Below are 12,818 nucleotides of genomic sequence, written 5' to 3'. Positions count from 1 at the left end.
CCTTCCCTGCCTCTGCCTGTATTCACATTGAAAATTGTCCTTCAAGTCATTCCCTTTGCTGTGGTGGGGCTCAGGGACATGGGCTGCATGGACCAGAGCCTCTGTTTTAGGGTCCAGGGTGGTTGGGACATGGATGTGGGGTCTGGGTGAGCAGTGGCATCACCAACTGCTGGGCTCAGGCTGGAGGGGTTGTGCTGGGGATCTGCTGCTGGGCACCCAGGCTGGCACGGGGCCAAGTCGTTCTCCTGCCCCAGTGAGGGGATGGTAACCACAGCTGGGGGCTGGTGTCTGGCCCAGGAGAGGAGGGGAGAGCAGAGCATCTTCATGGCCCAGCAACCCTCTCATTCCCTTTCCCTCCTCTCCTGACCCCACCGATGCCCAGGTTTGGGTGCAGGCAAAGGCACAGTAGACAGAGCTATCAGAAGAAAACCACCAAGTAGATTTGATGCATGATTTTTATTGACTTTAAAAAACCAGTTGGTTTAAGACAGTTGTGTGCAGAAGTACCCATGTACACAGAGGCTACGGGCCAAGCTGCCTGCCTTGCTCCGAGCCCTAGCTCAGAGCACTGGTCTGTCCCTCTCCCAGTGGGGCAGGAGGTGCTCGGATCAGGTCCTGTGTGATGCAGACAGCCTCTGCCAGGTGTGCCAGCCCGGGCACCTCCTCCCTGCCTGCCCCTGCCCGTAGCCTGTGCCTACAGCTCCTCTATGTACAGTACAGTGGTGCGCCGGCCGTGCAGCACGCGCCTGCCTGCGGCCGCCCTGCCAGGGAGACACGAGTGCTCGCCAGTCCTAGTGGGACAGCTTAAATAAAAAATAATATTATAATAATAATTAAAACAACAGAGAAAAGGGGAGCAGGGGAAGGAAGTTAGCAAAAAAAAATACTGTCAGGGCAGCCAGGAGCTGCAAGCGCGCCTGACGCTGGGTGCCGGTGCTCTGCTGCTGGAGGGTTTGGTACCTGGGTTTGGTACCCAGCGTCACTGCTCACCCTGTGATTGTCAGGCCTGGCCCTGCTCAGCTGCAACAGGAGCTGGTCCAGCCTCATCACACTGGATTTGGCCTTTCTAGACACCAGCGTGGTGGCCTGGATGTGTCCCTCTCTCCCAGCAGCGCTGCCCAGCTCAGACCCAGCGTGGTGCAAGGAAGGAAGTGGGCACAACTGCCAGGTACAGTGGGCACAACTGCCAGGTACAGTGGGCACAACTGCCAGGTACATCGGCCACGTCCCTGCCGCCAGCACGGGCACAGCCAGGCGTCACCCATGGGAGATGGTCAAGGCACTCATTGTTGCTCGTGGTTTTGTGGTTTTGAATTTTCTTCCCCCGTAAAAAAAAAAAAAAGCCACAAAACAAAAGATCAGCAAAAACCACCCAGGAAGGTGGAGGGCAGGGCTTACAGCAGCCTGTGTGCTGTGGCTCAGGGCTGCCTGCACCCTGGAGGGCGGCTCCACTTCTACAGACCAAAACCCACCACAAAACTCAGGAGTTTAAATCCCTGTGGACAGAAAAGCCGAATTTCCCCAGCCCAGGGGCTGCTGACTTGCCTGCTCCAGGTGACCAACCCACACCCTCGTGTTTTGCAATTGAAGAGAAACCTCAAAAAATAAAAGAAAACCCTGAAAAACAACCAAAGCAAAGTGGAGAAACAGGTAAGAGGCTGCTACAGAAAAGCCAGATACAAAAGGGTAAAAAAATCTCCAAGCCCAAAAAACCCTAGAGTGATTGTTCCTCAAATTAACTATTGCAACCAGCAAGGCAGCATGGGCAGAGCTTCCCCAGATGGGCACTGCCCCACAGCCCCTGCTCCACTCTCAGCACTGGCTGTGCAGGCAGAGGGTCCCTCTCTGGGGGACTTTCCCATGGTTGCCTTTTTCTTGAGCTTTTCAGCATCTCCTAAAAAAAAACCCACCTGATTGACCTAAAGAAAGTGGTTTTAATGACACCTCTGGGGAGGCAGTTTCCTTCAGCATCTCCCCATCCCATGTCATAGGCTGCCTGGCCAGCCCAGGAAGCCTTGGGGACCCTGAGGGCCCCAGCTGTACCAGACTGGTGTAAACCAAGCACCACCCTGGCAAAAGGAGCAAAGACTTTGGGATTTCAGCTTCTCACCAGAGCTGTTTAGAGCAACACAAAAGCAAAAGCGCAGTTCACTCACCCACTAATCTCTGATCTGTTTCTTCCCAGCCTGAAAGCAAAGGAAATCCTGTCTCCTTGACCCTGCTGCATCCCACAACCCCTTGAGCATCCTGCAACTGCTCACAGAGCTCAGCAAGAGTGACCAGGCTGCTGCTCATGTAAGTTTCTTAGCTGCCTCCTGTACAGTCATTCCTGAAATCTGTCCTACCCTTCCCCAGTCCTCAGGTAGAAGAGTAGGGATGCTGCCCCCCAAAGTTGAGATTCCTCTTCATCTCCCTGCACAGCTGTGCCAGCAGTTGCCAGCCTGCAGCAGAGTATCAGCAATGGTCGGCTTCCCGAAGCTTCTGGCTCCCCACCATGGATCCGTGAGCTGGGCCCTGCCTCCGTGCCAGGAGCCTTCCCTGGAGGAACGACGGCATCGGGTGCACCAGGAGGGGTAAAAGAAAAACACCAAAATAAAGGAAAAAAGAAGCAGCTGGTTCCACTGGTGAGGCTGCACAGCCGCCACGGCCCCCTCAGCCCCCTCGGCCTGGACGCCATGCTCGAGGGGCTCCCCAAAGTCACGCGGCTCCGGGGTGGGGGCGTTGTCTTCTTTTAAAAAGAGCAGCATTTGGTTTGACTGTAGAGAGATGCAAGGCGGCCACCCCTGCCGCCTGGTCAGTCGCTGATTGTGTTTATAAATCCTTTCTCAGCTGGGTTTCTTAATAATAATAATAATAATTAAAAAAAAGCAAAAAGTCTCCTTTAGCTCTGAACCTGATTGGCTGCTGGAGGCACCAAATGCCACCACGGTGGCTCTGTCAGCAATGCGGAACTGCGCTGCCCATCCGTGCTCCTTGCCTGAGGCCACCAGGGAGTCCCTCACCCTCTGCCCCTGCAGGCAGCAGGAGCTGCTGGAGCAGGAAGACAGAGACTCAGCCCTCAGTTTCCCCGGTAAACCTCGATCTTGCTGGTTTTGGCCAGCATGTCAATGATGTGTGCCTCGAAGTCAGCGTCGTGCACCCCTGTCTTCCGGAACTCCCCGGCGTAGCGGTTGTTCTCCCAGTAGTGGTGCCAGTTCCCCCGGCTGTCAGCACCAAACCCAAAGACGTTCACCTGCCATAACAAGGGAGGGAGTGAGCCAGAACCCCCCCACCAGGCTGGGACATGCTTGTCTCAGCAACCTCTGCACTGCTGGGGTGATTTTCAAAGGTGCCCATCCTCCTGCACAGCCTTCCCACCCCTCGAGGGTGCCCATCACTGCGGTGTCAGGCAACCATAGTGACTGCTGCCATTTGACCCAAAGACCCTGCAAGGTTCAGGACCACAGCAAACCCCCTCCCTGCCAGCCAGGAGCTGAAGGAGCCATCACCCACCTCATCGCAGACATGGAGGGCAAAGAAGAGCACCAGCATGCCAGTGGAGGGGTAGCGCCCGTGGTGTTCCGTCCAGCGGTCGTGGATGTACTTGAAGAAGGCAGGATTGTAGATCTGCACCTGGGAGGATAGACCAGGGTGAGCACAGCAGCCCCAGCCGTGCTCCCTTTGGCACTAGGACCCCGTGCAGGAGCACTGGGAACCCTGGGGAATGATGAGGTGACAGGGGCCATGGCCATACAGCTGCTCCTGGCAGTGACAGGGATGAGCCCCACGTACCTTTTCTTTGTCCACACGCAGAAAAGGCTTCACAGGTGCGTATGTGCTGGGAAAAGAGTGGAGAGGCAGGTGAGCTCTTGGGGGTCCCATGCCCCCAACTCCAGCCTGAGTTGCCAAGGGGGGCTCTTGGAGGGAGGAACAAATGAATCCCCATTACTCCCAGGGGAGATGTCCTTGAGCTAGGTGAGCCACCAGCCTGGTGCTGCCAGTGCCCACTGGGTACTTACAACCTGATCTGGCCAGTGGAGAGGGCACTGGCGATCCAGAGCAGGTCCAGGGTTTTGAAGGGCACGAGCACAAAGCTAACATTGGCGGGCAGGTTCTTGGCACTCTCGGGATACATGAAGTGGTGTGTGGTCCGACCACCCACATCGCCCTCAAAGCCCACTGTGGGGGCCTGGTTCATCCTGGGGAGAGAGCAGGGAGGATGACACCACTGTCCCAATGCCCCCTGCCTTGCAGATGACATGGATGATCCCCACGAGCTGTTGAATGCTGCCAAGCAGCAGCTTCCCACCCAGGGGAGAGAGCAAGGCTGGACTCCCTCCCACTCCTCCCAGCACCCGGTGGTGCCAGCATCACCCCATGTCCCTGTGCTCCCCGGGTGGGCAGGGCCCTGGCAGTGTTCCCTGACCCCCCTCACCGCATCACGAAGTCGTGCCCGTCGATTTCGGGGCCGTAGCCGGAGCCGCGCAGGTTGCCGGAGTTGCCGACCACGGCGCAGCGGCGGCAGCGGCGCGGGTCACGGGAGCGGTACGGATCCTCGCCCGGCACGATCTGGAAGAGCTTGCTCAGGACCTCGTGGGTGTTGTGGGACTTGAACTGGGGCTGCAGCATCTGCAAGGAGGGAAGGAGGGCGGGGGGCAATCAGCCAGTGCTCCCTTCTGGGTGGAGGAGAAATCTGTGCCCCCCGTGCCAGAGCACGCTGTGGCACTCCCGTCCCTGCACTCACCATCCACCACCTCTGGACGTCGGGCGGTAGGTCCATGTTCTCCTTGGTCCACACTGGGGACACGGTGCCGTCATAGCGCCCATCAAACCAGTCGGTGGCTCCGGGCTCCTCGGCCGGGCAGCGGCGGCAGGAGCAGCCCCGGGGGTACGGCCCCCCTTTGCTGAGCCGCTGCATCCCGGCGTAGCCGGGCACCAGCTTCACCCGGTGGATGCCGCCCAGCCCGCCGGGGTCCAGGTAGGCGATGCTGTGGTGGGAGTAGGTGAAGAGGAGGGACATGACGAAGACGAGCAGGAAGGCGGTCGAGAGGAAGCAGAAGCGCAACGAGCACTTCATGGTCGTCGGGTGGCTGAGCCGGGGACGGCGCCCGCTCCGGCACAGGGCGCGGGCATAGGGCGCGGGAGGGCGTCAGCCGGCCAGCGGGGCTCCCTGCAGGAACGAGCGCTGTAACTCCCTGGGCAGCGGTGTGGGGAAGGGGTGCAGAGCCTCCCAGGACCCACCGCACCGGGCTCCTACCTGCTGGGCTGCAGCTTTCCATCCGCCTCGTCCGGCCGCGGCGAGGGCCCCCGGTGGCTCCGCGTGCCGGGCAGGGAGCATCTGCTGCGGGCTCCGGCACAGCTCGGCGCGCCGGCCTCAGCCGCGGCACCGCGCCCCGGCGGCTCCTCCAGGTCCCGGCCCCGGCTGGCGCTCGGCTGCCACGGTGCTCATCATGCCCGGGTTTAGCTGATCCGCTGGCACGCTGCCCTCAGCCGCTGGCTCGGGAATGCAGCCACCACCACACCGGCCTGGAGCGAGGAGAAGGGGACGGCGCGTCAAGGGGTGGCGACACAGACAGCAGAGAGGGGCTGCGCCGAGCAGGGGCTGAGGACTTTATTCCCCACTGAACGCCCCAAAATGCCTCCCAGCCCGCCCCAGGCACGGGGCTGCAGGCTACGAGCCATACCCGAAGGGGACAAGCCGGCGCAGGGAGCTGAGATGCCGGCATCGCTATCCTCGCCAGGGGAACTCGCAGCAGCTCCCGGACTGTGCCCTCCCTGTCCCTGCCAGACAAAGGCTCAGCCATGAACTCGCCTCCGGAGCCGAACAAGCGGCTCCTTTCTGTAGGCTAAATTCTCCTTCTCTATCACGCCATAAGCAGCCCCACCAAAACCCTCCTCGCCGGCTGCCGCCGCCGCCGAGACAGCCGGGGAGCAGCCGGGACAGAACGGGGGAGCAGCCGGGGAGCGGCCGCTCCGCAGCCTGACGGGCGCCCCGGGCACGGACGCCGGCACTGTCCCTGTCCCCCCGAGTGGCAGCGTCCCTTGGGGAAGGTCGCTCGCTCGCTCGCTCGCTCGTGATCCTGGCGGGTAAAAATAGCCGGGGCAGAGGTGGTGGCGCCTGCGCCCGGGGAGGGCGGGAGGAGCGGCCAAGCCCCCCGAGCAGGGGGTGGGCAAAGCCAGACAGCGCTCCTTGGCCAAGTCAAAAAAAAAAAAAGGCTGAAAATCTCCTTTTAACCCAGTCACTGAGCTGGAGAAGGGTCCAGAATCCCAAGGGTTTGGAGACATGACCTCCCCTCCAGGCCTTTTTGGGGAGGGGGTGACCCCGCCCGGGGCGAAAACCCCGCAGAGGCATCACCTGGACGGCTCAGCCCTGGCCCCAATTAAGCCAGTGCCGGGGCCGGCAGCAGTAATTAGGAGCTGGCAGGCACCACGACGCTTCCTCCCTAGGAAAAAGCATCTCCTGGAAAACGCTGGCTTGCTTTCCAGGAATAGACTGCTAAGCCCCCAAAAACCTCTTTGTTGGGATGGGAGGAGAACATGGACCCCAAAGGCTCCCCCAGCCCATTGCACTGCCAGGCACGGACACCTCCTGCCCAAACCAACAACCCTCTGTCAAATATTTATTCAAGTGAGGACAACTTTAAAGGAAAGCGCCAAAACCAGAAAGCACATCCCGGTTCAGGTGCTTTCCTGGGCTCTGGCAGGGAATTTTAACACGCCAACACGGCACACGCATGGCCAGCAGTGACTGCAATCACTTCCTTGGGCTGCTGCCAGCGGAGAAAGCAGGGTGGTTGTTAAACAGAGGGGTTTTGCATTTAGGGAGTTTGGAATAAAGCCAGTAAAAAGCTATAACACCCCCCGCCCCCCCCCCCCCCCCGATGCAAAACGCTGGAAAGATTCGTAGGTAAAGGCAATTTTGGGGCTTTCTTCAGCTCTAATATGGTAGGGCCACCAAGCAGCATGGGCTGGTCCCCCTCCCCTGCTCCCGCTGCTTACCATCCCACGGGGCTTTTTAAAGGCTAAAGGAAATGAGCTATCACGTGCTTGTGTTATTTTTGTTCCTGGTGAAAGGGGGAAAATCCCTTTCCGGCTCCCCAGCCGGGTCCTGCCTGATGCATCCCAGCCCTGACACCATCTGGAGCACAGTTCGTACGGCCCCCATCCTGGGGCCTCCTGGAGCTGCCCCCGACCGCAGAGGGGGAGGGAAACCCCCTCCAGCCCGGCTCATGTGCGGTAAAAGAAGCCTGAAATCCCAGCGGCTGGTTTGAGTCATCATTTTCCTAGCAGGAGCTGGCAGTTATTTCCATCTGCACTGGTCCTTACAGCCCCCAGCAGGGACAGGGCACCCACACATACAAACACACCCCAGCAACATCCATGCCCTCCCCACCCAATCCTATCCAAGCTGCCTCCACAAACAAAACCCCACTTGCAGGAGCTTTTTGCACCAGATTTGGATGTTTGCTTCTTAAACTAATAAGGGATTTCAGGATTTCTTCTGTGGTGAGCAAGCTTGGCAACTCATCAATGCCACTAAATACCCTTCCATTCCCAATTTCATCCCCAGGATCCTAAATTGCCTCTTGAGGACCATGTACTCATCAAACACAAGTTTCTTTTTGATTGCAGGAGATAATGAAGCGAGGCTATTAAAAGGTCCTGGCAAATTGCTCTGCTGCTTTTACAGGTGGATGGCTTTTTCCAATCATATAATCTTTGATTTCAGGATGAACGCTGGAGCGATGTGACCGACAGCCCCAGGGCCTGGAGGATGCCTGCCCCTTCCCTGTCAGACAGAACACCATTGATACACCCCCACTCGGCATCTTCAGGTCTTGTTGGCTTTGTTTGATCATGTCTAAGATATCCTGGGGCTGTTGGCATGAATTTCCAGGCCAGTAAATGGCAGGGTGGGCAAAGGAGGGAGCCATCACTGGGAGATGCCTGCAGGGACAGAAGGGGACAGAAGGGAGAGAAGGGGAGTGGAGGAGCAGTGGCAGCACTGTCTGCACTGGCTGCTGCTCTTCCCAGGCATGAATGGTCTGAAAATTCTCCCAGGAGACTTTGGGAAATGCCATCCTGTGGGACATGGGGCTATTCATCCCATGGTCCCTGTGCAGAGACATCACTTCTGCCACCACCAAACCACTGACTGGGTGTTAGAGCGGTGCATGGCTCTTGCAGGCGGAGGAGAGGGAAGCACACGGGGACCCCTTGGACTGGACTGGCATCTCTGCCATGGGTGGAATACCTGAGAATTAGGATTGGGGTTTTTTGGCAGGGAAGGAGCAGATCTGAGTTCAGTCTTCTCCACCTCCTTCAATGCCAGACAGAAACAGTGAGTGGTGACCTGTCCTTGTTTCAGGCATGACTCCAGTCAGCAGGATTACTACAAAAAGTCATGAAACCGTTCCAATTTCTTTCTGCCCATGGCCCAGGCAGTGCCAGAGGTTGCAGCCCCGGGCAGAGTGTGAGGAGCTGTTTTCCCCCGTGGGGCCGTCAGCTCCTGTTAGCCGGGAACAGCGCGGGAAGCGCCGGGGGCGGCGTGGGCAGGGACCACAGCCTGTCCCTCTGCATCACTGGGCTTCCACAGCCACAGCAAGGCTTGGCAAGGAAAGTGCAGTTAATTAAGGAGGTCCTTTCCTGCTTCACCCATCTAGAGGGATTATATTTTCTCCTTGAGTTTTTTCCTCCCTGGAAGCTGGAGGGGAGAGAGAGCAGACCCAGTGCTGGCACGAGGATGTTTCTCCCTGCCATGGGGTGATGCCATGAAGAACTGATGGCTGGCACCAGACAAGTACTAGGTATTAAGAGAAGAAGCCAATTTCATGCATTAAGCCATCACCACATCCCAACAGCAAGGAGGACCTGGTAAGTAATTCTTCATCCTTTTAATTAATCATACTCCTATCAGCCAGCTCAATCAGCTAATGGAGCCAAGTTAATTGGGTTTCCCGTGTTTTAAACCCAACTCGCACCCCTGGATGCCAGGGGCAGCAATTCCAGCCTCTCCTTGTGTCTGGCCTCCAGAGGGGTTATTTCAGGCTCATCCCTCAGCTCTGGGATAGGGCCAGGAAAAAGTGTGGAGGCCAAATCTCCAGCACAGAGCTGGGATGGAGCCAGCCATTCTGAGGCCATTTCCTATGGGATTTAGGGACACAGGGGAGTGCCAGAAGTGGGAAAACAGAATTGAATGCTCCCACCCTTGCTGGTAGATGGGCCTGCAGGGACTGGTCCAGCAGCATCTCGAACCCCTTGGCTGAACCACAGTGAACCTCAGGTAACTGCAGCAGCCTGAGCACCCTGTGCTGCTCAGTGGGGCAATGCTGGGTGGGCACTCTGCCCCCAAAACTCACACTGGCAGAAGCAGCCAAGGCAGATGCCCATCCCTGCAGATCACACTCCCATTGGGACTACCCAGCCTGTATGGCTGATATCCCTGAGCATTCTCCAGTGCCATTTCCCTGACCCCCTGCCAGCCATTCTGGGTCTCCCCAGGGGAAACAAGGGACCCTGCACTCCAGAGTGTTGATAAGCCCAAGGCCACGCTCACAGCACGGCCTTGTCATGCTCAGCTCCCTGTGCCAGGAGCAGCAGCTCCCTCCTTGAGGCAGGACAGGCAGGGAAGGGAGTGGAAATCTCCCCCCTGATCCTGAATGTCTGCAGAACTGAGAGGCAGAGACAGCCCAGCTGCACCCAGGTGCACCTCAAGCACTCACCCCAGAACCCCCAGTTTGCACCAACTCAAGTACCAGCAGCTCAGTACCACACAGCTGGGTACCACTGAACCCCGGGTCAAGCACCACCACACCAGGTGCCACCAAGCTGAGTCCCACCGAGCAGCCGGGTTTGGCCAACCAGCCCAGAACAGAGAAGGCAGGGTCTGGGGCTTGCCACCCACCACTGCCTGCTCCTCTCTCCCATCTTTGCCCCAGCTCCCTCTGCAAAGCCATCTGCTCCCATGGGGAGCCAGCTCCCCACTGCTGGCCGCATTTCTGTCTCACCCTCCCACAGCTGCAGCCCGGGGTCAGCAGGGTCTGTCTGTCCCCTTCCTGCCTGCCACAGCAGGGCTGCACCCCACAGACACCCCTGAACCAGCCTCCCTGCAGCCTCAGCTGCCTGTGAGGATGAGGCCCCACCGCAGGCAGCCACCACACCCCCAGGAGGGGCAGGGCCCTGCTCTCCTGTCACCACCAGCATCCGGAGCTGCCAGAGCACCCTGAGCCTCCCCCCGCTGGGAAGGAACCACTTCCCCTCCTCACTGCTGCTGTTTTTACCAGCCTGGACCCATTAGGTTCATGCCTGATGCCTCACCAGGAAAGTATGTGCAGGAGTGCAGGACAGGCGGATGCTGCAGCAGGAGGCTGTGGCCCTGTGCCCGGGCAAGGCGAGCTGGGACACGGGGCCCTGCACCTCCCTGCCTTCCTCCCTGGGTCTCACTGCGCCGAGGATCGGAGGTGGTGGAAAACCAAAGGTTCTCCTTTGGCTTTTGAGGGCTGGTTGATGGGTGCTGTACCCACAGCCGCCCTCTCTCCTCTGGGGAACGACCCAGGCTGAGAGCTGCAACCTCGGCACACGCTGCGGGTGGCCCATAAAACCACCCTGGTTTGCTCTGCCTGCAGGCAGCACGGAGAGGACATTGAACTTGTTAGGGAAATTGCACCTACGAGATTTCATCGCAAAGGAGTTACGAAAGGCTCCCCAGGCCGGAGGGCATCAATCCCAGCACAGCCCAGTTACAGCCAACAACTCCCATTAAATGTAAAATTAGAGCAGTTCCACTGGCGAGAGCCCCTGACTTCTCTCCACAAGCTGGGGCTCTGCTCAGACACCTGGGGAGAAGGGGGAGCATTTGCAGCTTCCTAATTAGCCCAGTTACTGCTGCAGATCAAAAGTCCTATGCTGGGGACACGGTTACACCCGGAGCAAAGTGACTGCAGCTTGTTCTGGTTTCCCAAGAGCAACTGTTGAGGGTGTTATTGTAGAGCTCAAACACTGAACTACCCATCCCGTAAGGAAAAAAAACTATACATCACACACACACATACACACACACACACACACACATATATATATATATATATATATAAATTTTTGTACACATTCACCACTCATCCATGTGCAGTTTTGGGGGTATCTTTGGGAACTTTGCCTTGGAGCTGGGACCCAAATCACCTGCACTTTCCAGAAAAAGCTTTTGGAAGATGCCAGTGGCAAAGAGCGACATGAAGCCAAGAGATAGCCCAGAGCCCAGGGCAGAGCCCAGCAGGGCAGGGACAGGAGGTTCCCAGCCTCTCCCATCGCGTCCCAGCCCCGCGGGGTCAGGCGGGCTCTGATAAATCCTGGCTCATGAAGAAGCACTGAAGCCGGCCAAGCCACTGGAGAGCAATTAGCAGCTTGCAATCGTGCAAAAATGAAATGCAACGGGAAGAGATTAAAGCCATCGAGCTGCCGGGACCTCGGCGTGCCAAAGCGGGCGGCGTCCGGCGTACCGAGAGCCCGCAGCAAAACCACCGAGCCCATCGGAGCCTTTCCTCAAAAAGCGGCAGTTCGGGGCTTGTCTGGGCACGCAAAGCCGAGCGCTCCCGCAGCCTGCGGCAGCCGGGGCTCTCCGTGCCCGCTCTCCCCGCCTGCCTCCGGCGCCGGCGAGGCGTGGGCGGCGAGCGGAGCGCGCCCCGCCGCTCGCAAGGACCGCCATGAGCTCCGCGCTGGAGAGGGAAGCGCTTTGGACAGGCAGATGCCGCACACAGCCAGCCGGCAGCGGGGCCGCTGTCGCTGCCAGATGGGGACAGACGGACGGACAGACAGACGGACAGACAGACGGACAGACAGACGGACACGCGCGCCCAGGGGGGGTGGCGGCGGGCAAGGCGCCCCCCAGCCCAACACTCCCCTCCCCGCTGAGGCCGCGACTTCTGCTTCTGACAGAAGGGAAAGAAAAGGGAAGAAAGGGAAAAGCAAACCCAAAGCGCTGAGGAACTTCCCGTTGGCTCTCACCGCCTTGGCCACGGTGCGGCTGCTCAGGGAGAGCCTTTCCTGACAAAAAGGAGAGGCTTTTCCTAGGCAAAACTGCCTTCCCAGCTCAGAGCCCACGCGTCTTCCTGGAGGGAAGCTCAGCAAGTTTTGGGGTTTGCTGTGATTTGGTTTCCCCCAGCCACGTTTTGTGATTGTTGGCAGCAGGCGGGGACGTGGCCCTTCCTCCAGCCTGAGCCTGCACGCTCTCCAAGTGCCATCCTCCCCCCAATAATTTCCTGCTGACATGGGAAGCCCTCACTCTAGGGAAATATTTGGGAGCTTTGGAATAAGTGCTCAGACTCTGCAGCTGGAGCCTGAGCAAGCCTTGCCTTCCCACTGTGCCAGCAGCGCTGAAGCCCCCGGAATATGTGGGGACCCCTTGAATCTCCAGGCCCTGAAATACGGGCTGCGGTGTCGATCCCCCTCTGGCAGCCGTGCCTCAGCCAGGGAAACACCCTGAAACAATGGGACAGCACACCGATGAGATCTCACAGCAGTGCCCGCCTCAGTGGCCCCACACACACAAAGAAGCAGGCAAAGGACATCCCCTGCTCGGTGACACAGTTTTCTACCCTGTCCCCAGGGACGCTCAGGCTGTTTGCGAAATCCTGGCTGCCACTACCCAGGCAATGGATGCCGTGTGTCACGCAGCCATGTGTCACACCGCTGCTGAGGGACCGTGCACACCGGCACTGCTGGGGACTGGGGCCACTCGCTGCCCGCCCTCCCACCCCGGTCCCCCGGCTCTGTCCCCAAGATCCCAGGGCACACGGCTGGAGGGGAGCAGCTCCACCAGCCCCGAGAGCCCTGCTAGGGCCAGC

The 12,818-nt window shown here is 58.8% G+C and overlaps 1 protein-coding gene across 1 annotated transcript; it reads right to left on the bottom strand.

Annotated features, from left to right (window-relative positions):
* Nucleotides 1-441: 441 nt before the first annotated feature.
* On the bottom strand, nucleotides 442-5,377 carry ST3GAL2 (ST3 beta-galactoside alpha-2,3-sialyltransferase 2). The gene is made up of 7 exons (XM_026795685.2): nucleotides 5,237-5,377; nucleotides 4,724-5,149; nucleotides 4,415-4,608; nucleotides 3,999-4,178; nucleotides 3,772-3,817; nucleotides 3,493-3,612; nucleotides 442-3,232 (listed from the first exon to the last, which is right to left on the bottom strand). Exons 2-7 carry the CDS (start codon nucleotides 5,054-5,056, stop codon nucleotides 3,059-3,061), a joined length of 1,047 nt encoding a protein of 348 aa, XP_026651486.1. The 5' UTR covers nucleotides 5,057-5,149; nucleotides 5,237-5,377; the 3' UTR covers nucleotides 442-3,058.
* Nucleotides 5,378-12,818: the final 7,441 nt, after the last annotated feature.

Source organism: Zonotrichia albicollis, chromosome 13 (assembly GCF_047830755.1).
Source record: "Zonotrichia albicollis isolate bZonAlb1 chromosome 13, bZonAlb1.hap1, whole genome shotgun sequence".
Taxonomy (NCBI): domain Eukaryota; kingdom Metazoa; phylum Chordata; class Aves; order Passeriformes; family Passerellidae; genus Zonotrichia; species Zonotrichia albicollis.
Note: the sequence above shows the minus strand (reverse complement) of the source record. Positions and strands in the feature narration are given on the sequence as shown.

What these genes read in the sequence shown, in the direction of transcription:
- ST3GAL2 (XM_026795685.2), bottom strand. Translation starts at nt 5,056, where the DNA reads ATGAAGTGCTCGTTGCGCTTCTGCTTCCTCTCGACCGCCTTCCTGCTC. An exon ending in TGCGTGTGGACAAAGAAAAG is followed by an intron (nt 3,613 to 3,771) that starts GTACGTGGGGCT and finishes CTATCCTCCCAG; the next exon opens with GTGCAGATCTACAATCCTGC. An exon ending in CCCTCCATGTCTGCGATGAG is followed by an intron (nt 3,233 to 3,492) that starts GTGGGTGATGGC and finishes TTGTTATGGCAG; the next exon opens with GTGAACGTCTTTGGGTTTGG.